Source organism: Salmo trutta, chromosome 10 (assembly GCF_901001165.1).
Source record: "Salmo trutta chromosome 10, fSalTru1.1, whole genome shotgun sequence".
NCBI lineage: Eukaryota > Metazoa > Chordata > Actinopteri > Salmoniformes > Salmonidae > Salmo > Salmo trutta.
This window is the reverse complement of record NC_042966.1, coordinates 24,846,401-24,873,443: the sequence shown is the minus strand read 5'-3', so window position 1 is coordinate 24,873,443 and position 27,043 is coordinate 24,846,401. Positions and strand designations below refer to the sequence as shown.

General features: G+C 40.8%; 1 protein-coding gene across 1 annotated transcript; it reads left to right on the top strand.

Moving 5' to 3' along the window:
• Positions 1 to 21,734, top strand: LOC115201435 (zinc finger BED domain-containing protein 4). The gene is made up of 4 exons (XM_029765053.1): positions 1 to 396; positions 546 to 592; positions 12,551 to 12,652; positions 19,406 to 21,734. The coding sequence occupies exons 1-4, from the start codon at positions 206 to 208 to the stop codon at positions 20,848 to 20,850; spliced, it is 1,785 nt and encodes a 594-aa protein (XP_029620913.1). The 5' UTR covers positions 1 to 205; the 3' UTR covers positions 20,851 to 21,734.
• Positions 21,735 to 27,043: the final 5,309 nt, after the last annotated feature.

Below are 27,043 nucleotides of genomic sequence, written 5' to 3'. Positions count from 1 at the left end.
CACTATTCTAGTCTCTCATTATTCATAGGTAGAAGTTTGACGTGGCAAGGAGGTGACTTTCATTTTACTAGAACAGAAACAGAATCTTAGACACGGGACATATAAAGACCTGTGTTCTAGGAAGCCATCACATTAAGGTTATTCCCTACTCTGGTTATTAAAAGGCTCTGAACTTGTCAATCAAGTCAAGCACAAGCAGTCAAAAATGTATGCTAATTATAGTCCAGACGAAGTAGTTAAATGTAGGATGATGGCCAGGATGACGAACTCTAACGATTCAGGATTGGAACGAGGATATGGAAACGACTACCAGATCACAACGCGTACATACTTCCAACAGCCAGATTCCTATACTCGCTCAGTGAGCACAGAGAGAACCCCAAATGTGAGAAACAGGTGAGTCAACAAGGACAATTATTGGGTTGTCATTCTGTTGTTGACCAAGATTATACTTTTGAATGTATAACTGAAGGAGAATACTGATCTAACTTTTATAATCTTACTAAAAAAGACTAAAACATAATTCCATTATCATACTCCAACAGGAAGTGGAATGGGGGTTCCAAGACGTTCCAGAAAAGACCTTATTCTCGTAAGACAACATTTAAAATCTATTACCAAATCATTGAGAAATCTTTTGCACAAACCCCATGTACACTGTTTATTTGTTTTGTAAAGGATGCAACAGCAAATCCATTAAAGGACATACAATCTAAAACATTTATCTGAAAACCGACCATAATATAGATTATGCAGTGCCTTCAGAAAGTGTTCACACCCATTGACTTTTTCCAACTTTTGTTGTGTTACAGCCTGGATTTAAAATTGATTAAATTCAGATTTCTTTGTAACTGGCCTACAAACAATACCCCATAACGTCAAATTGGTAGTATGTTTTTAGAAAATGTTACAAATTAATTAAAAATGAAAAGCTGAAATGTCTTGAGTCAAAAGGTATTGTAAAAACTATTGGTTCGCTAAATCCGGAGAAATGACGGACCATGTAAAAATCAGACTAAAAGGACCACGTAAAAACGGTTGGCTGGTGGTATGCTCTCACCAGTCTGAGTGGTCGGCTGTGAATGCCCTCACCCGCTATATACTTATAACTGATTGGTTCTGATTGGTTCAGTCCTCTATAGTGCTGTCCGGTTAGAAGATGATGTTGAGGCCCATCACTATACTCTTGATAGTCACTACCACACACACACACACACACACACACACACACACACACACACACACACACACACACACACACGTTTCCATTTGAAGATGTTTATTGGATTTTGGTCATCCGAATGACTTGGAATCTTATTGTTGTGGTTCTATAAAACAAAGATATGCATACATGTAAACAGTATTAGTTAAAGGGTATGACTATGCAATTTACATATCTGTACATGAATAAATAGCAAATGGCATTACACTTGTCTATAAAGGGCTATAAACACAGCATCACTATAAACATCAATTTAAACATTCACCTCTTGGAGAGAGAAACAAATTACTTGGATTGACAAAGGGTCAAGATTTATGACACCCTCTCTCTCCAGCCTTGTGTGAGAATGTTATCAGATCTGCCCTGGCGCAACAGGGTCATAAATTACTCTGCGCATGAGCAAGCTCCAAGAACTGTCTGGGATGACTCTAGAAGCTCACCCATGGCAGCACGATAAAACACCTTAATAAAGGCCACTATGGAAAACGCTGTGGAAGTGTGTGGATGCAAAAGACAATGTTCACCAATACAACAATTAAACAACTTCTGCTAAATTATTGCAACCAATGCAATAATAACACTTATGGCAGTACAGAATTACATACAGTTGTAGTCGGAAGTTTACATACACCTTAGCTAAATACATTTAAACTCAGTTTTTCACAATTCCTGACATTTAATCCTAGTTATAATTCCCTGTCTTAGGTCACATTTCACATTTTAAGAATGTGAAATGTCAGAATAATAGTAGAGAGAATGATTTATTTCAGCTTTTATTTCTTTCATCACATTCCCAGTGGGTCAGAAGTTTACATACACTCAATTAATATTTGGTAGCATTGCCTTTAATTTGTTTAACTTGGGTCAAACGTTTCGGGTAGCCTTCCACAAGCTTCCCACAATAAGTTGGGGGAATTTTGGCCCATTCCTCCTGACAGAGATGGTGTAACTGAGTCAGGTTTGTAGGCCCCCTTGCTCGCACACGCTTTTTCAGATCTGCACATTTTCTATAGGATTGAGGTCAGGGCTTTGTGATGGCCACTCCAATACCTTGACTTTGTTGTCCTTAAGCCATTTTGCCATAACTTTGGAAGTATGCTTGGGGTCATTGTCCATTTGGAAGACCCATTTGCGACCAAGCTTTAATTCCCTGACTGATGTCTTGAGATGTTGCTTCAATATATCCACATAATGTTCCTCCCTCATGATGGCATCTATTTTGTGAAGTGCACCAGTCCCTCCTGCAGCAAAGCACCCCTACACATGATGCTGCCACCCCCGTGCTTCACGGTTGGGATGGTGTTCTTCAGCTTGCAAGCCTCCCCCTTTTCCCTCCAAACATAACAATGGTCATTATGGCCAAGCAGTTCTATTTTTGTTTCATCAGACCAGAGGACATTTCTCCAAAAAATACGATCTTTGTCCCCATGTGCAGTTGCAAACCATAGTCTGGCTTTTTTATGGTGGTTTTGGGCAGTGGCTTCTTCCTTGCTGAGCGGCCTTTCAGGTTATGACAATATAGGACTCACTTTACTGTGGATATAGATACTTCTGTACCCGTTTCCTCCAGCATCTTCACAAGGTCCTTTGCTGTTCTTCTGGGATTGATTTGCACTTTTCGCACCAAAGTACATTCATCTCTAGGAGACAGAACGCGTCTCCTTCCTGAGCGGTATGACGGCTGCGTGGTCCCATGGTGTTTATACTTGCATACTTTTGTTTGTACAGATGAACGTGGTAACTTCAGGCATTTGGAAATTGCTCCCAACGATGAACCAGACTTGGCTGATTTATTTTGATTTTCCCATGATGTCAAGCAAGGAGGCACTGTGTTTGAAGGTAGGCCTTGAAATACATCCACAGGTAGACCTCCAATTGACTCAAATGATGTCAAGTAGCCTATCTGAAGCTTCTAAAGCCATGACATAATTTTCAGCAATTTTCCAAGCTGTTTAAAGGCACAGTCAACTTCGTGTATGTAAACTTCTGACCCACTGGAATTATGTGGATACAGTGAATTATAAGTGAAATAATCTGTGGAGTGGTTTAAAAACAAGATTTAATTTGTGGAGTGGTTTAAAAACAAGATTTAATGACTCCAACTTAAGTGTATGTAAACTTCCGACTTCAACTGTATGATAAGCAATACGCGAAGCAGCAATACAGTAGAACATATGGCTGAAACTTATCAAAGTAACATGAAGTAATTAGTGGTAATTATCTATTACTACACAGCATGTGCGTCTTCTCCCTTTGGACGACGATGACACTCCGACCTGAGTGGACAGGCGGTGTCCAGATGTGCATTACCAAGCACTCTGATTGGTTGGGAATGGCAGGGCTATGATGGGTGATTGATAACTTAAGTAGGCTGAGCAGCCAAACTAACGGGACTGAAGGGAAACTTAAGGGACTGTGAGGGGAAGTTGGATAGAGAGGAGAGGTGAGGACGGCCTTTTTTACAGGCATTGAAGCATAAATCAGTTCAGGAGTAAAGATTTGTTTAACAAGTCACATAATAAGTTACATGGACCCACTCTGTGTGCATAACCTCTCCAGGGTAGGTGGGACGCTGGCCAACATCCGGTGAAATTGCAGAGCACGAAATTCAAAAATACTAAATTCAAATATTTAACATTCTTGAAAATATATGTGTTATACATCAAAATAAAGCTTAACTTCTTGTTAATCCAGCCGCCGTGTCAGATTTCAAAAAGGCTTTATGGCGAACCATGTGATTATCTGAGGACAGCGCCCCACATACAAACACATGAAAATCATATTTCAACCAGACAGGTGCGCCACAAAAGTCAGAAATAGCGATATAATAAATGATCAACCAACCAACCAACCGTGGCTCAGTTGGTAGAGCATGGTGTTTGCAACACCAGCATGGTGTGTGCAATGCCCGGGTTGTGGGTTTGATTCCCACGGGGGGCCAGTAGAAGAAAAAAAATGCATGGTATGAAATGTATGCATTCACTACTGTAAGTCGCTCTGGATAAGAGCGTCTGCTAAATGACTAAAATGTAAAAATGTAAGATCTTCTTTTGGCACTCCAAAATGTCCCAGAAACATCACAAATGGTCCTTTTCTTCAATAATGTCCTTCTTTATGTCCCAAAAATGAAAGAAATACACCGGTTTCAACTCGCCCAACATGCCTATAAAGTAGCTAATAAGTTACCTGTAAACTTGGTCCAAACATTTCAAACAACGTTCCTAATCCAACCTCAGGTACCCTAAAATGTAAATAAAATCGATCAAATTTAAGACGGAATAAACAGTTTCTAATACCGGATAAAAACGTGAAGCGCATTCCAGTTCACTCGCACCAAAACAGTAGAGTCCATCTGGAGTGACACTTACAATGAATAGCACTACTTCTTCATTTCTCAAAAGAAAAACATTGAACAATTTCTAAAGACTGTTGACATCTAGTGGAAGCCATAGGAACTGCAACCAGGTTCCTAATAAAAAGGGAGTCCCATAGAAATTCTTTGGAAAATCCTATGACCTCAATTGTTTTCTTCCCCTGGATGGTTTGTCCTTGGGGTTTCGCCTGCCAACTCAGGTCTGTTATACTCACAGACATTATTTTAACAGTTTTAGAAACTTTAGAGTGTTTTCTATCCAAATCTACCAATTATATGCATATCCTAGCTTCTGGACCTGAGGGACAGGCAGTTTACGTTGGGCATGCTTTTCATCCAGATGTCAAAATACTGCCCCCTACCCCAAAGAGGATAATAGTGTTTAACATGATTTTTGAATGATTACTTCATCACTGCACATACAGATAATTGTAAGGTCCCTCAGTCGAGCATTATAGATTAAACCACAAAGACCAAGAAGGCCACCTATTGGTAGATGGGTAAAAATAAAATAACTGAATATCCCTTTGAGCATGGTGAAGTTATTAATTACACTTTGGATGGTGCATCAATACATCCAGTCACTATAAAGACATCCTTCCTAACTCAGTTGCCGGAGAGGAAGGAAACCGCTCAGGGATTTCACCATGCATTACAGAGTTTAAAAGCTATGATCAGAGAAAATTGAGGATGGATCAACAACATTGTAGTTACCCCACAATACTAACCTAATTGACAGACTGAAAAGAAGGAAGGCTGTACAGAATAAAAAATATTCCAAAACATGCATCCTGTTTGCAACAAGGCACTAAAGTAAAATGGCAAAAAATGTGGCAAAGCAATTTATTTTATTTGGATCTCTACTTGTAGAGCTTGCTGTACCTGTTGAACCGATTGTCTTGCTGTATAAATTGTAGTATAATCTGCAAATATAGTAGCTTGAGTTCCAGATAAGGCATAAATAAGGTCGTTGGTATAAATTAAGGAAAGAAGTGGCCCAAGGCAGCTGCCCTGCGGTATTCCCCTGTTTAAAGCATGAGGGGAAGAAAATTACCCTTTTATATAGGCGGACTGTTTCTTGTCCGTTAGATATGACTGTACCCAATTCAATGCTGTCTCCTTAAACCCATAATGCAATAATTTTGTCAAAATTATTTCAATGTTCCACTAAATCAAATGCTGCACTGGAATAAAAAAAATTGTACACCCACACACCTGCCATTATCCATAGCATTGAGCCACTGGTCAGTCATGTCAACCAATGCAGTGGAATGGTTTTTGCGAGAAGCATGCTGATTGGCTGCGATCAGATTGTTCTTTTCCATATACTCCCATATTTGTCTACTCACAATACCCTCCAATGTCTTACTGAGTGAAGGGAGTAGATTGATTGGTCGACTATTAGCAGGTGTAATGGGTTCTTTGCTGTCTTTGGGATTGGACACAGTTTAGCATGCTTCCATACATTTGGAAATTTCCCCTTTTCCAGTGACCAATTAAATATGTATTTCAGTCGAGCTGCAATCTGGGGAGCAGAATAGCGAAGTAAAAAATGGTCCATAAGATCATAACCTGTAGATTTACCATTGGGTTTTCTGCTCATAATATGATCATCAATCCATTGGACAATAGCTTGTTTGTAAGAATGGGCGTTTACATTATCTCTCAGTAAATTAGTTTTCTTTGTAAACAAAATCTGCAAAATGATTGGCCATATCAGCTGGTTTTGTTATTGTTCTCCTGTCAACCTCCACACTAGATGGGCATGATAGATACATTACCAATCAAAAGTTTGGACACACCTACTCATTTTTTATGTTTACTATTTTCTACATTGTAGACCGAAAAAGTGTTAAACAAACCTAAATATATTTTAGATTTGTGATTATTAAAAATATCCACCCTTTATCTTGATGATGTAGTCTATTTCAGAAGAAAAGAATAGCATACTCTGAGTTGTCCTTATGTTAGGTCCTGATGTGGCTATGGCAAATAATTGTGGGCTACACTAGTACATTTAGCAGACAAGATTTGCTTATAATTTTGTGGTATTATTTTATATTATTTTACAGTATGAAGAATACAATTGAACAAAGCTGAATAAAATATCAATATTTTCTCCAAACAATTTGAGGGAGTGTGCACATGCGGCTATTCTGTGTTGAGTGGTTAACAAAGTAATAGGTACTCCTATATGCTTAATTTAGAGTTATTCATGTAACTTTAGTTGTTCTACAAATGCTGGGCAATATGTTTAGATTTTTAATACATTGTAAGGATGCATGATGAGGCATGAGCTCTGCTTTGTTTTTTGCGCAGGCTGTACACACTCCAATAGTGTCTCGTTCACAATTTCAAACCACAGCTCTTGGCATTACTCAATCATTTAGTTCTATTTGAATTATTATGATCCTTCCAATTTATATTAATATCACCCAAAATGAATACATCTGTTACTATCTGTGGCCTGGTCAAACCTAGTGCAAAGGTCACTCATCCTACCAATATGTGTGCCTGGTGAGGCAGATGTACTTGAGTCCATAATACCTCTACTTGAAATACATTAAGATCATCCCTCCTCTTAAAGGGTATATGATTCTGAATGTACAATGCTACACCACCACCATTCCTATTCCTATCCCTTCTAAGTAGACTATATCCATGAATGTTAATTTGCCCATCATTAACAGATGTGTTTCGGTTAAAGCTAAAATGTGAAGATTATTTATGTTTACTAAGTTAAAAATCTCATGTATTTTGTTAGGAAGGATACATACATTAAAACCTCTTGAAGCGCTCGTCCCGCATGCGGGATCAACATCCAGCGAAAAATCATATCGCCATATTCATAACCGAACCATAGCAAAATGTAATAATTTTTTTTCTCAAATATAGGACTATTTTATATCGTTTTATAGATACACCTCTCCTGAATCGAACCACGTTGTCCGATTTCAAAAAGGCTTTACAGCAAAAGCAAAACATTAGATTATGTTAAAGGAGTATATCGTCAAAGTAGCCACATCGCCATTTTCCGATAAACCACATGCATCACAAATAACCAAAAAACAGCTAAATGCAGCACTAACCTTTGACAATCTTCATCAGATGACACTCCTAGGACATCATGTTACACAATACATGCATTCTTTTGTTCGATAAAGTTCATATTTATATATAAAAACAACATTTTACATCGGCGCGTGATGTTGAGAAAATATTTTCTCTCAAATGCATCCGGTGAATCAGCGCCACAATTTACCTAAATTACTATTCGAAAACATTTTTAAAATGTAATATTGTCATTCAAAGAATTATAGATTAACATCTTGTGAAAGCACCCGCATTGCCAGATTTAAAAATAACTTTACTGGGAAATCACACTTTGCAATAAAAGGGGATAATATACTCAGAAAAATAGGCTAGCGATACAGGTCAGCGCCATCTTGGAACAATCGAATATCAAATCTATTCTTGTATACTATTGTAAATATTCCCTTACCTTTGATTATCTTCATCAGAAGGCACTTCCAGGAATACCAGGTCCACAACAAATGTAGTTTTGTTCGAAAAAGTTAATCATTTATGTCCCAATAGCTTCTTCTTGTTAGCGCGTTCCGAAGGCTACTCAAAATGTACCGTAGTGCGCGGGACTTCTCGTCACGAATGTGCAAAAAAAAAAAGTAAGTTCGTTCAAACATGTCAAACATTGTATAACATAAATCTTTAGGGCCTTTTTCAACCAGAGCTTCAATAATATTCAAGGGGGACGATTGCATTGTCTTTCTAAACGTTTCGAAAGGGGAGGGTAGCCAGGGGCGCCCGCATCATAATGGTAATGGCCCTCCCCCTATGACCAAGTTCCACAGCCTCTCATTCAGTCAGTTTGTACCGTAGAAGACTCAACCCACTTTGTAAAGACTGGGGACATCTAGTGGAAGCCATAGGAAGTGCTCAATGAATCCTAACTCACGGTGTGTTTTATAGGCAAAGTGCTGAAGTTGAGTCCACAAATCAGATTTCCACCTCCTGTTAGGATCTGTCTCGGGGTTTTGACTGCCATATGAGTTCTGTTATACTCACAGACACCATTCAAACAGTTTTAGAAACTTTAGGGTGTTTTCTATCCACATCTACTAATTATATGCATATCCTAGCTTCTGAGTTTGAGTAGGAGGCCGTTTAAAATGGGCACGTATTTTTTTCAAAAATCGTTGTAGCGCCCCCTATCCTTGGCGTGCGTCAAGAGGTTTTAACCTGAGCTATATGCAGCCCTTTCCTTGTCCTGTGAAGATCAATAGAGCATGTATTCGTTATAGTTGAAGCTGTCATGCATTACAACACACAAACTCAGATTTGAACATTGCATTAAAATAGCCAAGGATTTACTCTAGAGTCCTGATACAATTGCCCGTTGATGTAAAGTTTATCCATCACCAAGGAGACTCATTGGTTCAGGCAACACTTTGGCGGGAATTCTAGACTGGCACATAATGCATTGATGTCCTCTCGTAGTATATCCAAGATATTATTATTATTATTATTATTATATTTTTTTGTACTTATTAGGGATCCCCATTAGCTGCTGCTCTTCCTGGGATCCAAACATATTAAAGCATTTACATTAAATATAAAACAAAATATAAAACAGTACATAACATTATTACGCCACTACATATCTAAACTCAGCAAAAAAAGAAATGTCCCTATTTCAGGACCCTGTCTTTCAAACATAATTCGTAAAAATCCAAATAACTTCACAGATCTTCAATGTAAAGGGTTTAAACACTGTTTCCAATGCTTGTTCAATGAACCGCAAACAATTAATGAACATGCACCTGTGGCACGGTCGTTAAGACACTAACAGCTTATAGACGGTAGGCAATTAAGGTCACAGTTATGAAAACTTAGGACACTAAAGAGGCCTTTCTACTGACTCTGAAAAACACCAAAAGAAACATTTACATTTACGTCATTTAGCAGGCGCTCTTATCCAGAGCGACTTACAAATTAACAACTACCCGAGTTACACCAGGAACGCATAATCCCTCCATCAGTGCTCAGACTGTCCGCAATAGGCTGAGAGAGGCTGGACTGAGGGCTTGTAGGCCTGTTGTAAGGCAGGTCCTCACCAGACATCACAGGCAACAACATCGCCTATGGGCACAAAATCCCCGTGACTGGACCAGTTAGGACAGACAAAAAGTGCTCTTCACTGACGAGTCACGGTTTTGTCTCACAAGGGGTGATGATCGGATTCGCGTTTATCGTCGAAGGAATGAGCGTTACACCGAAGCCTGTACTCTGGAGCAGGATCGATTTGGAGGTGGAGGGTCCGTCATGGTCTGGGGCGGTGTGTCACAGCATCATCGGACTGAGCTTGTTGTCATTGCAGGCAATCTCAATGCTGTGCGTTACAGAGAAGACATTCTCCTTCCTCATGTGGTACCCTTCCTGCAGGCTCATCCTGACATGACCCTCCAGAATGACAATGCCACCAGCCATACTGCTCGTGCTGTGTGTGATTTCCTACAAGACAGGAATGTCAGTGTTCTGCCATGGCCAGCGAAAAGCCCGGATCTTAATTCCATTGAGCACATCTGGGACCTGTTGGATCGAAGGGTGAGGGCTAGGGCCATTCCCCCCCAGAAATGTCCGGGAACTTGCAGGTGCCTTGGTGGAAGAGTGGGGTAACATCTCACAGCAAGAACTGGCAAATCTGGTGCAGTCCATGAGGAGGAGATGCAATGCAGTAATTAATGCAGCTGGTGGCCACACCAGATACTGACTGTTACTTTTGATTTTGACCCCCCCCCTTTGTTCAGGGACACATTATTCAATTTCTATTAGTCACATGTCTGTGGAACTTGTTCAGTTTATGTCTCAGTTGTTAAATCTTGTTATGTTCACACAAATATTTACGCATGTTAAGTTTGCTGAAAATAAACGCAGTTGACAGTGAGAGGACGTTTCTTTTTTTGCTGAGTTTACAATACAAAATGTTCAATATCACCATACAACAATATCACAATGTATGTGTATGCATATGCATTCATTTTATCATCAATTTCTCTCAGCCAATCATCAGTCATTTGTGTAAGTGCTCTGCTTGCTGATTGTCCTTCCCTATAACCGTGCTAAAAGTCTGTTGTCAATTTGTTTACTGTGAAATAGCATTGTATCTGGTCAAACCAGATCCAGCAGATTTGCAAGCAGAGTAAAACAAAATTAACAAAACTGATGTATCTTTCAGGACCTATTCAGGCTGTCGGTAGATACACCCAATACAAAAATTTAATTAAATGATTGTGTACTCACTCCTGCCTGCTATATTGAACTATTTGTCAAAAATAATTTACCGATTCTCGAAAGACATTCGCTCTGCTAATCGTCAGCAGGAGGAGAACAATTAATTTTTTGTCCTGAATACAAAGTATTTTGTTTGGGACAAATGCAATACAACACATTACTGAGTACCAATCCTCATATTTTCAAGCATAGTGGTGGCTACATCATGTTATGGGTATGCTTGTGATCGTTAAGGACTGGTGAGTTTTTCAGGATAAAAAAAGAAACGTAATAGAGCTAAGCACAGGCAAAATCCTATTGGAAAACCTGGTTCAGTCTGCTTTCCACAAGACACTGCGAGATGAATTCACCTTTCAGCAAGACAATAACCTAACATGCAAGGCCAAATATACACGAGTTCCTTACCAAGAAGACAGCAAATGTTCATGAAGGGCCGAGTAACAGTTTGACTGAATTTTGTTTCAGAATCTATGGCAAGACCTGAAAATGGGCAGCGGTCTAAGGCACTGCATCGCAGTGTTGCATCATAACTACAGCCTGGGGTTTGATCCCAGGCTGTGTCATTACTATCCGTGACTGGGAGTCCCATAAGCGGCACACAATTGGCCCAACGTCTTCTGGGTTAGGGGAGGGTTTGACCGGGAGGGGGCTTTACTTGGCTCATCGCACTCTAGCAACTCCTTGTGGCAGGCCGGGTGCCTGCAGGCTGACTTTGGTCAAGTTGAACGTTGTTTCCTACGACACATTGGTGCAGCTGGTTTCTGAGTTAAGAGAGCGGGTGTTAAGAAGCGTGGTTTGGCGGTTCATGTTTCGGAGGACGCATGACTCAACCTTTGCCTCTCCCGAGCTGTTGGGGAGTTGCTGCGATGAGACAATCACGAAATTGGGGGTAAAAATTACAACAACAAAAAAAGACCTGAAAAAGGTTGTCTAGCAATGATCAACCAATTTGACAGAGCTTGAAGAATTTTGAAAAGAATAATGGGGAAATGTTGCACAATCCATGTGTGGAAAGCTCTTACAGACTTACCCAGAAAGACTCACAGATACAATCGCTGCCAAAGGTGATTCTACTATGTATTGACTCAAGAGGTTGAATATTTATCTAATCAAGATATGTTAGTGTTTAATTTTTCATAATATATTTGACAAATGTTAGACTTTTTCTTCCACCTTGACATTACAGAGTTTTTAAAAAATGTAACCTTGATTTAACTAGGCAAGTCAGTTAAGAACAAATTCTTAATTACAAAGACAACCTAGGAACAGTGGGTTAACTACCTTGTTCAGGGGCAGAACAAGATTTTTACCTTGTCAGCTCAGGGATTCAATCTAGCAACCTTTCGATTACTAGCCCAATGTTCTAACCACTAAGGTACCTGCCGCCCCAGGTAGCTTAGAATTTTTTAAGCTTAAATCTTATAATTTATTTTCATTTTTTTATAATTAAATCCATTTCAATCCCACTTTGTAACATCAAGGGGTGTAAATACTTTCTGAAGGCAATGTATTTGAAGAACTGCATCATAAGCAGTTTTGATATTGTAAAGTGTACCTAAAAATGCAGGAAGTAATGGTACAAGAGTGGGGTTGGGAAATATGCTAACCTGAGATTTTAATGTACCTGAAAAACACCTTTAATGCAGGGAGGAATGGTTCCAGGAGGGCTTCATTAGAATACACCATACAAAGGGGAAAAGAAAGGAATACATCTGCTCTGTATGACACAAGTTGCAGAACTACACAAGGTGAGACAGTAAAGATTTGTCGCACAATATACAGTACCAGTCAAAAGTTTGGACACACCTACTCATTCAAGGGTTTTTCAATTTTTTTCTATTTTCTACATTGTAGAATAATAGTGAAGACATCAAAACTATGAAATAGCACATATGGAATCATGTAGTAACCAAAAAAGTGTTAAACAAATCAAAATTGATTTTATATAATTGAGATTCTTCAAAGTAGCAACCCTTTGCCTTGATGACAGCTTTGCACACTCTTGGCATTCTCTCAACCAGCTTCATGAGTTAGTCACCTGGAATGCGGTCACAACTTGCAGACTTGTTTACGCTGTTGTGCGTTTTTGTTGCCGTTTTTACTTTGCTACCTGACGGTTTTTACTTTTTCATTACCGTATATTTTTACTTTTTCCCTCACTCAACTTTTTTTTTCATTCAACTTTCCTACCCCGGAGGTTTTATCTGGACATGGTTCGTCAGGACTTCAAACAGCCGAAGCTAAGTAACATTAACATGATGCCTTCTAATTGCAGTCGTTGTACTCATAATATACAGGAGAACGATCGCCTTACGGCAAGGATAGCTGTGCTGCAAGCCCAGCTTCAGACGCAATCGTTAGGCAAGGGTCATTTCAGTGTAGGAAAGGATGAAACAGCGTCTGTGCCACCAGCAAGTACAGATAGTAACGTTAGTATAAACCCCCTCGCACGGTCCCCGCAGCCGGACAACTTTCTCATGGCTTCTGGAGGGAAACGCTGTAGGAATGCTCAACCGGTGTCGCTTATTCAGCCGACAGAAACTTTCAACCGGTTCTCCCCGTTAAGCGAGTCGGAGTCGGAGGCCGAGACTTCTCTGGTCTCTGCTCCTCCCGTTGTGGGGTCTGAGACGCCGACGGCTCCCACCATTAGCTCTGACAAATTGAAAACCCTAGTCATTGGCGACTCCATTACCCGCAGTATTAGACTTAAAACTAATCATCCAGCGATCATACACTGTTTACCAGGGGGCAGGGCTACCGACGTTAAGGCTAATCTAAAGACGGTGCTGGCTAAAGCTAAAACTGGCGAGTGTAGAGAGTATAGAGATATTGTTATCCACGTCGGCACCAACGATGTTAGGATGAAACAGTCAGAGGTCACCAAGCGCAATATAGCTTCAGCGTGTAAATCAGCTAGAAAGATGTGTCGGCATCGAGTAATTGTCTCTGGCCCCCTCCCAGTTAGGGGGAGTGATGAGCTCTACAGCAGAGTCTCACAACTCAATCGCTGGATGAAAACTGTTTTCTGCCCCTCCCAAAAGATAGAATTTGTAGATAACTGGCCCTCTTTCTGGGATTCACCCACAAACAGGACCAAGCCTGGCCTGCTGAGGAGTGACGGACTCCATCCTAGCTGGAGGGGTGCTCTCATCTTATCTACGAACATAGACAGGGCTCTAACTCCTCTAGCTCCACAATGAAATAGGGTGCAGGCCAGGCAACAGGCTGTTAGCCAGCCTGCCAGCTTAGTGGAGTCTGCCACGAGCACAGTTAGCGTAGTCAGCTCAGCTTTCCCCATTGAGACCGTGTCTGTGCCTCGATCTTGGTTGGGCAAAATTAAAAATGGCGGTGTTCGCTTCAGTAATCTTACTAGTATAAAGACCTCCTCCATTCCTGCCATTGTTGAAAGAGATTGTGATACTTCACATCTCAAAATTGGGTTACTTAATGTTAGATCCCTCACTTCCAAGGCAGTTATAGTCAATGAACTAATCACTGATCATAATCTTGATGTGATTGGCCTGACTGAAACATGGCTTAAGCCTGATGAATTTACTGTGTTAAATGAGGCCTCACCCCCTGGTTACACTAGTGACCAAACCCCCCGTGCATCCGGCAAAGGCGGAGGTGTTGCTAACATTTACGATAGCAAATTTCAATTTACAAAAAAAAAAACAATGACGTTTTCGTCTTTTGAGCTTCTAGTCATGAAATCTATGCAGCCTACTCAATCACTTTTTATAGCTACTGTTTACAGGCCTCCTGGGCCATATGCAGTGTTCCTTACTGAGTTCCCTGAATTCCTATCGGATCTTGTAGTCATAGCAGATAATATTCTAATTTTTGGTGACTTTAACATTCACATGGAAAAGTCCACAGACCCACTCCAAAAGGCTTTCGGAGCCATCATCGACTCAGTGGGTTTTGTCCAACATGTCTCTGGACCTACTCACTGCCACAGTCATACTCTGGACCTAGTTTTGTCCCATGGAATAAATGTTGTGGATCTTAATGTTTTTCCTCATAATCCTGGATTATCGGACCACCATTTTATTGCGTTTACAATTGCGACAAATAATCTGCTCAGACCCCAACCAAGGAAGATTAAAAGTCGTGCTATAAATTCTCAGACAACCCAAAGATTCCTTGATGCCCTTCCAGACTCCCTCTGCCTACCCAAGGACGTCAGAGGACAAGAATCAGTTAACCACCTAACCGAGGAACTCAATTCAACCTTGCGCAATACCCTAGATGCAGTTGCACCCCTAAAAATTAAAAACATCTGTCATAAGAAACTAGCTCCCTGGTATACAGAAAATACACGAGCTCTGAAGCAAGCTTCCAGAAAATTGGAACGGAAATGGCGCCACACTAAACTGGAAGTCTTCCGACTAGCTTGGAAAGACAGTACCGTGCAGTATCGAAGAGCCCTCACTGCTGCACGATCATCCTATTTTTCCAACTTAATTGAGGAAAATAAGAACAATCCAAAATTTCTTTTTGACACTGTCGCAAAGCTAACTAAAAAGCAGCATTCGCAAATGGAGGATGGCTTTCACTTCAGCAGTAATAAATGTATGAACTTTTTTGAGGAAAAGATCATGATCATTAGAAAGCAAATTACGGACTCCTCTTTAAATCTGGGTATTCCTCCAGGGCTTCATTGTCCAGAGTCTGCACAACTCTGCCAGGACCTTGGCTCAAGGGAGATACTAAAGTGTTTTAGTACTATATCTCTTGACACAATGATGAAAATAATCATGGCCTCCAAACCCTCAAGCTGCATACTGGACCCTATTCCAACTAAACTACTGAAAGAGCTGCTTCCTGTGCTTGGCCCTCCTATGTTGAACATAATAAACGGCTCTCTATCCACCGGATGTGTACCAAGCTCACTAAAAGTGGCAGTAATAAAGCCTCTCTTGAAAAAGCCGAATCTTGACCCAGAAATTATAAAAAACTATCGGCCTATATCGAATCTTCCATTCCTCTCAAAAATTTTAGAAAAAGTTGTTGCGCAGCAACTCACTGCCTTCCTGAAGACAAACAATGTATACGAAACGCTTCAGTCTGGTTTTAGACCCCATCATAGCACTGAGACTGCACTTGTGAAGGTGGTAAATGACCTTTTAATGACGTCAGACCGAGGCTCTGCATCTGTCCTCATGCTCCTAGATCTTAGTGCCGCTTTTGATACCATCGATCACCACATTCTTTTGGAGAGATTGGAAACCCAAATTGGTCTACATGGACAAGTTCTGGCCTGGTTTAGATCTTATCTGTCGGAAAGATATCAGTTTGTCTCTGTGAATGGTTCGTCCTCTGACAAATCAATTGTAAATTTCGGTGTTCCTCAAGGTTCCGTTCTAGGACCACTATTGTTTTCACTATATATTTTACCTCTTGGGGATGTCATTCGAAAACATAATGTTAAATTTCACTGCTATGCGGACGACACACAGCTGTACATTTCAATGAAACATGGTGAAGCCCCAAAATTGCTCTCGCTAGAAGCCTGTGTTTCAGACATAAGGAAGTGGATGGCTGCAAATTTTCTACTTTTAAACTCGGACAAAACAGAGATGCTTGTCCTAGGTCCCAAGAAACAAAGAGATCTTCTGTTGAATCTGACAATTAATCTGGATGGTTGTACAGTCGTCTCAAATAAAACTGTAAAGGACCTCGGCGTTACTCTGGACCCTGATCTCTCTTTTGAAGAACATATCAAGACTGCTTCAAGGACAGCTTTTTTCCATCTACGTAACATTGCAAAAATCAGAAACTTTCTGTCCAAAAATGACGCAGAAAAATTAATCCATGCTTTTGTTACTTCTAGGCTCGACTACTGCAATGCTCTACTTTCCGGCTACCCGGATAAAGCACTAAACAAACTTCAGTTAGTGCTAAATACGGCTGCTAGAATCCTGACTAGAACCAAAAAATTTGATCATATTACTCCAGTGCTAGCTTCCCTACACTGGCTTCCTGTTAAGGCAAGGGCTGATTTCAAGGTTTTACTGCTAACCTACAAAGCATTACATGGGCTTGCTCCTACCTATCTTTCCGATTTGGTCCTGCCGTACATACCTACACGTACGCTACGGTCACAAGACGCAGGCCTCCTAATTGTCCCTAGAATTTCTAAGCAAACGGCTGGAGGTAGGGCTTTCTCCTATAGAGCTCCATTTTTATGGAATGGTCTGCCTACCCATGTGAGAGACGCAGACTCAGTCTCAACCTTTAAGTCTTTACTGAAGACTTATCTCTTCAGTAGGTCCTATGATTAAGTATAGTCTGGCCCAGGAGTGTGAAGGTGAACGGAAAGGCTGGAGCAACGAACCGCCCTTGCTGTCTCTGCCTTGTCGGTTCCCCTCTTCCCACTGGGATTCTCTGCCTCTAACCCTTTTACAGGGGCTGAGTCACTGACTTACTGGTGTTCTTCCATGCCGTCCATGGGAGGGGTGCGTCACTTGAGTAGGTTGAGCCACTGACGTGGTCTTCCTGTCTGGGTTGGCGCCCCCCCTTGGGTTGTGCCGTGGCGGACATCTTTGTGGGCTATACTCGGCCTTGTCTTCGGACGGTAAGTTGGTGGTTGTAGATATCCCTCTAGTGGTGTGGGGGCTGTGCTTTGGCAAAGTGGGTGGGGTTATATCCTGCCTGTTTGGCCCTGTCCGGGGGTATCATCGGATGGGGCCACAGTGTCTTCTGATCCCTCCTGTCTCAGCCTCCAGTATTTATGCTGCAGTAGTTTATGTGTCGGGGGGCTAGGGTCAGTCTGTTACATCTGGAGTATTCTCTTGTCTTATCCGGTGTCCTGTGTGAATGTAAATATGCTCTCTCTAATTCTCTCTTTCTTTCTTTCTTTCTTTCTCTCGGAGGACCTGAGCCCTAGGACTACCTGGCATGATGACTCCTTGCTGTCCCCAGTCCACCTGGCCATGCTGCTGCTCCAGTTTCAACTGTTCTGCCTGCGGCTACGGAACCCTGACCTGTTCACCGGACGTGCTTGTTGCACCCTCGACAATTACTATGATTATTATTATTTGACCATGCTGGTCATTTACGAACATTTTAACATCTTGACCATGTTCTGTTATAATATCCACCCGGCACAGCCAGAAGAGGACTGGCCACCCCTCATAGCCTGGTTCCTCTCTAGGTTTCTTCCTAGGTTTTTGGCCTTTCTCAGGAGTTTTTCCTAGGGAGTTTTTCCCAGCCACCGTGCTTCTTTCACATGCATTGCTTGCTGTTTGGGGTTTTAGGCTGGGTTTCTGTACAGCACTTTGAGATTTCAGCTGATGTACGAAGGGCTATATAAATAAATTTGATTTGATTTGATTTGATTTGATTTGAATGCATTTTAATTAACAGTTGTGCCTTGCTAAAAGTTAATTTGTGGAATTACTTTCCTTCTTAATGCGTTTGAGCCAATCAATTGTGTTGGGACAAGGAAGGGGTGGACCACCACAGGAAAGGAAGACCCAGAGTTACCTCTGCTGCAGAAGATAAGTTCATTAGAGTTAACTGCACCTCAGATTGCAGCCCAAATAAATGTTTAATCTCAACATCAACTGCTCAGAGGAGACTGCGTGAATCAGGCCTTCATGGTCAAATTGCTGCAAAGAAACCACTACTAAAGGACTCCAATAAGAAGAAGAGACTTGCTTGTACCAAGAAACACATGCAATGGACATTAGGCCGATGGAATTCTGTCGTTTGGTCTGATGAGTCCAAATTTGAGATTTTTGGTTCCAACCGCCGTGTCTTTGTGAGACGCAGAGTAGGTGAATGGATGATCTCCGCATGTGTGGTTCCCACAGTGAAGCATGGAGGAGGAGGTGTGATGGTGTGGGGATGCTTTGCTGGTGATACTGTCAAGGATGTATTTAGAATTCAAGACACACTTAACCAGCATGGCTACCACAGCATTTTGCAGCGATACGCCATCCCATCTGATACGCCATCCCACTATCATTTGTTTTTCAACATGACAATGACCTCCAGGCTGTGTAAGGGCTATTTGACCAAGAAGGAGCGTGATGGAGTGCTGCATCAGATGACCTGGCCTTTACAATCACCCGACCTCAACCCAATTGAGATGGTTTGGGATGAGTTGGACCATAGAGGAAAGGAAAAGCATCCAACAAGTGCTCAGCATATGTGGGAAGTCCTTCAAGACTGTTGGGAAAGCATTCCAGGTGAAGCTGGTTGAGAGAATGCCAAGAGTGCAAAGCTGTCATCAAGGCAAAGGGTGGCTACTTTGAAGAATCTCAAATATATTTTGATTTGTTTAACACTTTTTTGGTTGCTACATGATTCCATATGTGTTATTTCATAGTTTTGATGTCTTAACTATTATTTTCAATGTAGAAAATAGGAAGAAAAAAAAACCTTGAATGAGTAGGTGGGTCCAAACTTTTGACTGGTACTGTATTTTGTTAAACATTTTATAATGTAGCTTCCACAATATCATACAAAATAATTATATTCATTTGACATAGGTGACACTTCAACAGCACACAAAATCCCAAGCTGTTTGTTAAAGATGATTGTGAATGACCTACAACCATTGTCCATTGTTGAAGACAAAGGTATCTGCGCTGTTATGAGGGCCATTGAGCCCACACTGAAAATTTCACGACTGACATCCAAAGACCTACGCTTACAACTTCTTCAAATGTATAAAGAGACTAAAGAGATGGTGAAAAAAGAATTGGCTTCATCAGATGACATTTCGTTGACATCAGAATTGTGGGTTTCAAGAGCTGAAGTATCTTTTGTGACGGTGACCTGTCACTATCTAGGCAAAGACTGGCATCTGAAGTCCCATGTGTTGGAAACAGCCAATTTACCTGATGAACATACGCCAAAAAACATAGTGGACCAGTTGCTGAAGACAGCAAAAGCATGGGGCATTAAAGACAAAATCCATACCGTTGTCATGGAAGGAGGAACAACCATGAAGGACGAAGTCTCAAAAGCTGGATGGACACACATCTCTTGTCTTGCTTATACTTTGGATTTGGCGTTCAAAGACGTCCTAGAAAAATATCCTGGACTTAAAACTCTGCTGAAAAAGTCCCAGAATGTTGTGAGGTTCTTTCACTGTGACATCAAAGCAGAACAAAAACTCAAGGAGTATCAACTGAAGCTAAATTTGCCTGAAAGTGGACTGATCCAGTCTGTTGGTAACGGTTGGCTCTCTTCACTCAGTATGCTGGAGCGATTTGTAGAACAGCACCAGGCCATTACAGCTGTTCTCCTTCAGAGGCTTGAGTACAACCTATGGCTTGCAGATGAAGACATAAAGACAATCAAAGATGTCATAGCCGCACTTCAGCCTTTCAAAAAGGCAACAAGAGAAATGTCAAGAGCGGGATATGAATCCATATCATGTATCATTCCACTTGTGACCAGATGTCAGAGAGACATCGAAAAGTTGGCACGAAACGGTAACGAGGTAGCATTCGGTCTGGCCAAAATATGTGAATGGCATTTTTGCAATGTCAAGTTCAACCGCTGGCTTACAGTTAGCACAGTCCTGGACCCAAGATTCAAGAAGCTCCTACTCTCTGATGATAACAATGTCCAGTTATCCAGAGGACAAATCCTCAAAGCAATGGATGACATCAGCACAAGTGTAGTGTCTGCTCCAGTTGGTTCTGGCAAACAATCACACTTTGATTGTGACTTTATGAGGTATGTCAAAGAGAGACCCATCACAATGTTTCAGAGCCCCCTGAAATGGTGGAGGGTCAACAAAGACTTAGTGGATCTAAGAAGGATTGCATGTAAATACCTTGGCATTGTTTGCACAGCAATACCACTGGAGAGAGTTTTCGCCAAAGAAGAGAGCGATGTCTTCTGTAACAGGCGAAGCTGCTTAGAGACGGAAAATGTCAATATGGTACTATTTCTAAACAGCAACTGCTCTACAACAATGTAGCAACCCACTGGGGAAAAAATGAGTTGAATCAACGTTGTCTCCATGTCATTTCAACCCAAAAAATCAATGTGATGACGTTGAATCAAAGTGGAAAACTGATTGGATTTGCAAAAAGTAATCGACGTGTCATTTTATATTTTTTCACCCAATTTTTAACCTTAATCCAATGACATGGTGAATGTGTTTGTTGATTTCACGTTGAATTCACTTTAGTTGACAACTCAACTAAATGTAAATCAAAACAAGACCTTGAATTGACGTCTGTGCCCAGTTGGAACACACCAATGACAAAAGTACTATTTTATATATATATAAAATACTGTACAAATATGTGATGATCATGTGTTTATATAAACTACAAAGTAAACATAACTGTCAATTACCTAACAGTGATTTTTTTTTAAACATTACAACAAACATTAGAACCTGATCAACCTTTAATGGAGAGAAAAAAACAATAACACTGAAAACACAGATTACGATTGCCACCTGGTGGAAAAGATAACACTTTTTTGTGTGCAACAGGCAAGATACATTATCTTTCAGTATGATACTGTATGAGAACAAAATGATACACAAAATAACTTCACCAGATTTTTGGGGGGATAAGATGACAGTCACAAGAGGTAGTTTAACACAGCTCTTTTCAGTTTTACCTTGAGCTTCCTGCATTGAAAATCTGATTGTTACCTTTGGGTTGAGTAAATCTTGACTCAAAATAATTATGTCATATAATCATATTATATAGTCATATTGTTTGTACCAAGAATAAATATGAAGTGATGTTTGTTTACATTTAACAAATATACTGTCTGCTAAGCTATATGAAAACGTGTACATTTTTACATTTTCATCAATAAATGTACATGTTACATTTATCTCAATGCATTCCTCTGTCTTTATTCCAGTATAGGACAGTTGAAAGGACTGTTTGAACTTATTTAACTAAATGCCAACTATAGGCTGAATATCCACAATATGCAAGTCTTGTCAACCAGTAGAAGAAATACATTTTGCACAGGACAAGAATCAAGACCAACACATATCTAATGGTGTCTAGATGAGCAAGTCTTACCTTGTAGCAGGTTACCATAGGGAGTCTGAGTTGTGGTGGCTGAAGTAGGTTGGGCTAGAGTGGTGTTGCCTGGAGTAGGTTTCATGCTGGTGTCTAATCTGATGGTTGATGTTCTCTGTGCTTTTGAGGGAAGTAAAGACAAACATCATAAAGAAATAGAGTTTGATAGATTTGTGTATAGATAGATAGTAATGTGTTACATCTACTACAGTAAGCTAGTGTATGTTAGGCTTGACCTCAGTGGCACCAACCTTTGAGTGATCAGTGTTGTAGATCCTGGGTATCATCTGCCATTTTGGGCTGAAGATTAAAAAAATAAAAACAAAGCAATCAAGTAAACAGGAATAAAATCAATTTGGGGTTTTTAGGTTCTAAATAAACGGACGACTAGGAAAAGCTCAAACTAAGTTTATTTACCCACTGAGTCAAACAGCTGCCAAGACAAAGACATGTTTCCACAAATACATATATTTATACCCTCTACTGAGCAGAGTCAAATCCTTGCACATCTAGACAGCCAATACATCTCTGTTGCTAGGCAGGAACTTAAGTGATGTGTGTAATAAACTGTTCCTTCTACCCTTAATGCGACCTGACCTCACCTCAGCCCACATTCCTCACTAATCCACAGCTATCCACCATTATCAGTGACCGCAGCCATGTAATTGCCTTTTCCCTTACTTAGTAACTTTCCAGGCCCATGGCTCTTATCCAACCTCCATTGACCCCACCATATACATTCCTCATACATATAACCATTAGCTTCTAGTATAGCAAGTATTTCAAATTATAGCCCAACAGGGTCTTAAAGTTGACTAGTTAAAAATGCACATCATCTCATGAGAAGAAGGGGCATCTTACTGACTGAAACTGCAGTCTGCTCCATATGGATAGAAGCCAATCAGGTGCCTGGGACACATCATCAACCCAGGGATATGGGGACGTCTGCACTTAGGGCCTATATGGAGCATGACATCTCAGAGGAAGCATTTCACAAAACTAAAGCCATTGGACATGTACAGTAACTCTGTGCCAGCATCTACTTCACTACTGTGTTATGAAGAACAATTCAATGTTTCCCTTGTACACCCATCCTGTTCAACTTTAGACCAGTCCCACTGAAAACTACATCACCCAGCAGGCAAAGTGATGCTTCCATTCTCACCACGGATGCAAAATCCCCTGTTGTAGAATGGGCAGACTTGAAGTCTTCTGGGGGGTGATCCAATGAACAGGGTACTCCAGGGGGTACTCCCAGTCATTGTAGTCCACTGATTGATTGGACAAAGACAAAAAAGATTACTACTTTCACTAGTCAACGTCCATACTCTAATTGCCCCACACTGTAATGGAAAACTATAATTTATATTGGTAATTTGGGGTATTATTAACAGAAAAATATGGTCAAATGTTTTACTGCAGCAACTGTAAATTATGGTGCATTGTGGTAAAATATTGTGGGCGGGGAAAGAATTTCTGTATTTCAAATGGTACTGTAACTCCATCCCACAGAATACAGCACCTTACTGTATTTGTGGAGCGACAAAAACCTTGTGTCCACTAGTGGATGCATGGTATTGTGGTTCTGGCTTATTAACATATTTGAGGCATGCTTTGTAAGTGGCTACATTTCTTGCACCCTTTACTGAGAGTGCTGTACCAATTTAACTGATATGTGGTAGTAGCGTACCATCAATTTAAAATGTACAGGGGACAGATTGGAGTAGCAGCAACTATTTAACCTTCATGGTTGAGGATTTTGCCATGTCCTATTGGTCTGTTTTACCTTGTAGTTGCTGCCAGTTTGGTAGCCTTTGTTAAGGCCTTAAACGCAACTGATGTAAAACACAAAATATTAATTGATATGCCGTAATGTGCAAACACACGTGTAAACACATTACCTAGCAGCCAACCTAAAAGCACCAATCCCTTGTAATTACAGTAAAATACAAACCCCATCTCCCCTCAATTAATTTCATTCATCTATTCATTCAATGCAAATACAGCAGCCTAAACTATTTTTTTACAGTACAATACAGTTAATTTTACAGTATTGTATTATGTCATTACACAGTTACTTGCTTTGAGACTGTATTAGGATTACAGTAGCTGTACTGCAATATCAAATACAGTAACTTACTTGCCAATGAGCTACCTGTAAATTACTGACAATTTCAGGGCAACCCCTTTACAGTGTATGATTCTATTCAATGTGACCCCTATCACGCCTCATAGTTATACCATACCGTGAAATCTCATTCCAAAGGGGGGTAGAAACCTAGTGGAAAAAGGATCATAGTTGCACTTGTTGGACAACCTTGAATCTCTCATGTGCCCATGGAGGAACCTGCATGTGTTGCCATTCCTGCACAGTCTGCGTATCCAGAACCTGCACACAGGGTTGGGTAGGTTACTTTCTAAATGTAATCCGTTACAGTTACAAGTTACCTGTCCAAAATTGTAATCAGTAATGTAACTTTTGGATTACCCAAACTCAGTAACGGAATCTGATTACATTCCGTTACTTTTTGATGACTTCCCCCTTAAAAGGCATTAGAAGAAGACAAAAAAATGTATGTTACCAATTGAAAGACATTTGCAGGATAAATCAATGTTAAAGTTTACATAGCTGGCCATATATGGATGCTAAAAAGTAGTTTATGGGTTGGTTATGCAGGCTTCTTCTTACCCATCACTTTCTACTACATATAATAATACAATTAAATTTTACATTTACATTAAAAACCAAAGTCTATCAGAATCCCAGTCATTCCAATAAATGTTATACCCCTTGATCTTCAAGAATAGGACTTGGAAATATGGAAGTATAGATTAGCCAAATTGTTTTACCTGAGCATGACCCCAAAACTAAGGATTTATTAGCCAGCCCTCCTCCGTTGTTTATGATTTTGTTGTCATAGAGGACTGATTGGGCTCATTGATTTGAGTTGAAAAATAAATGCTGCGCTCATGGAATGCTTTGCCAAGAGTGTGCAAAGCTTTCATTAAGGCATTAAGGTGGTTACTTTGAAAAAAAGAAAATCTAACATATATTTTGATTTGTTTAACACTTTTTTGGTTACTACATGATTCCATATGTGTTATTTCATAGTGTTGATGTCTTCAATATTATTCGACAATGTAGAAAATAAGAAAAATAAAGAAAAACCCTTGAATGAGTGGGTGTGTCCAAACTTTTGACTGGTACTGTATATAAACTAAATATGTGTATGAACATAACAAGATTCAACAACTGAGACGTAAACTGAACAAGTTCCACAGACATATGACTAACAGAAATTGAATAATGAGTCCTTGAACAAAAGGGGGGGGGGGGGGGGGGTCAAAATCAAAAGTAACAGTCAGTATCTGGTGTGGCCACCAGCTACATTAAGTACTGCATTGCATCTCCTCCTCATGGACTGCACCAGATTTGCCATTTCTTGCTGTGAGATGTTACCCCACTCTTCTACCAAGGGACCTGCAAGTTCCCGGACATTTCTGGGGGGAATGGCCCTAGCCCTCACCCTCCGATCCAACAGGTCCCAGATGTGCTCAATGGGATTGAGATCCAGGCTCGTCGCTGGCTATGGCAGAACACTGACATTCCTGTCTTGCAGGAAATCACGCACAGAACGAGTAGTGTGGCTGGTGGCATTGTCATGCTGGAGGGTCATGTCAGGATGAGCCTGCAGGAAGGGTACCACATGAGGGAGGAGGATGGCTTCCCTGTAACGCACAGCGTTGAGATTGCCTGCAATGACAACAACAACAAGCTAAGTCCGATGATGCTGTAATACACCGCCCCAGACGGACCCTCCACCTCCAAATCGATCCCGCTCCAGAGTACAGGCCTCGGTGTAACGCTCATTCCTTCGTCGATAAACACGAATCCGACCATCACTCGTGGTGAGACAAAACCGCAACTCGTCAGTGAAGAGCACTTTTTGCCAGTCCTGTCTGGTCCAGCGACGGTGGATTTGTGCCCATAGGCGACGTTGTTGCCGGTGATGTCTGGTGAGGACCTGCCTTACAACAGGCCTACAAGCCCTCAGTCCAGCCTCTCTCAGCCTATTGCGGACAGTCTGAGCACTGACGGAGGGATTGTGCGTTCCTGATGTAACTCGGGCAGTTGTTGTTGCCATCCTGTACCTGTCCCATAGGTGTGATGTTTGGATGTACCGATCCTGTGCAGCAGTTGTTACACGTGGTCTGCCACTGCGAGAACGATCAACTGTCCGTCCTGTCTCCCTGTAACGCTGTCTTAGGCGTCTCACAGTACGGACATTGCAATTTATTGCCCTGGCCACATCTGCAGTCCTCATGTCTCCTTGCAGCATGCCTAAGGCACGTTCACGCAGATGAGCAGGGACCCTGGGCATCTTTCTTTTGGTGTTTTTCAGAGTCAGTAGAAAGGCCTCTTTGGTGTCCTACGTTTTCATAACTGTGACCTTAATTGCCTACTGTCTGTAAGATGTTAGTGTCTCAATGACCATTCCACAGGTGCATGTTCATTAATTGTTTGCGGTTCATTGAACAAGCATGGGAAACAGTGTTAAAACCCTTTACAATGAAGACCTGTGAAGTTATTTGGATTTTTACGAATTAAAAAGACAGGATCCTGAAAAAGAGAAGTTTCTTTTTTTGCTGAGTTTATCATTAATAAGTCAAAAAATAGATGAAGCAACTACAGATTGCCCCATTAAGTCTATCAAAAGTGTACAAGTTTCTGGATGTGTCCATTAGGCCTAAGGATTATTTATTTTTTTCATCAGCATGAATTAGATTGAGCAAATAAACAACACTTTTATTCCATTGCTTGGATCCTCACTATGCAGCTGTTGCAAGAGCGCATTTTTCACTGGCTGTCCTGTCCACTGGTTTCAAAAACAATGATTGATAGGCAGTTTAAACTTCTTGAATTCAACCATGATTGGGTTCAAATACACATTTAGATTTGTGAACAGCCAGCCACAACAACCACAATGGCGAAAATAGCTAAATGGGAGAGCAGCAGTGTGATTCACATCAATTCGCTAACATTATGTAGATTAGAGGTCGACCGATTATGATTTTTCAACGCCGATACCGATTATTGGAGGACCCCAAAAGCCGATA

What these genes read in the sequence shown, in the direction of transcription:
- LOC115201435 (XM_029765053.1), top strand. Translation starts at nt 206, where the DNA reads ATGTATGCTAATTATAGTCCAGACGAAGTAGTTAAATGTAGGATGATG. An exon ending in CCAGAAAAGACCTTATTCTC is followed by an intron (nt 593 to 12,550) that starts GTAAGACAACAT and finishes CCTTTAATGCAG; the next exon opens with GGAGGAATGGTTCCAGGAGG. An exon ending in AAGTTGCAGAACTACACAAG is followed by an intron (nt 12,653 to 19,405) that starts GTGAGACAGTAA and finishes CATTTGACATAG; the next exon opens with GTGACACTTCAACAGCACAC.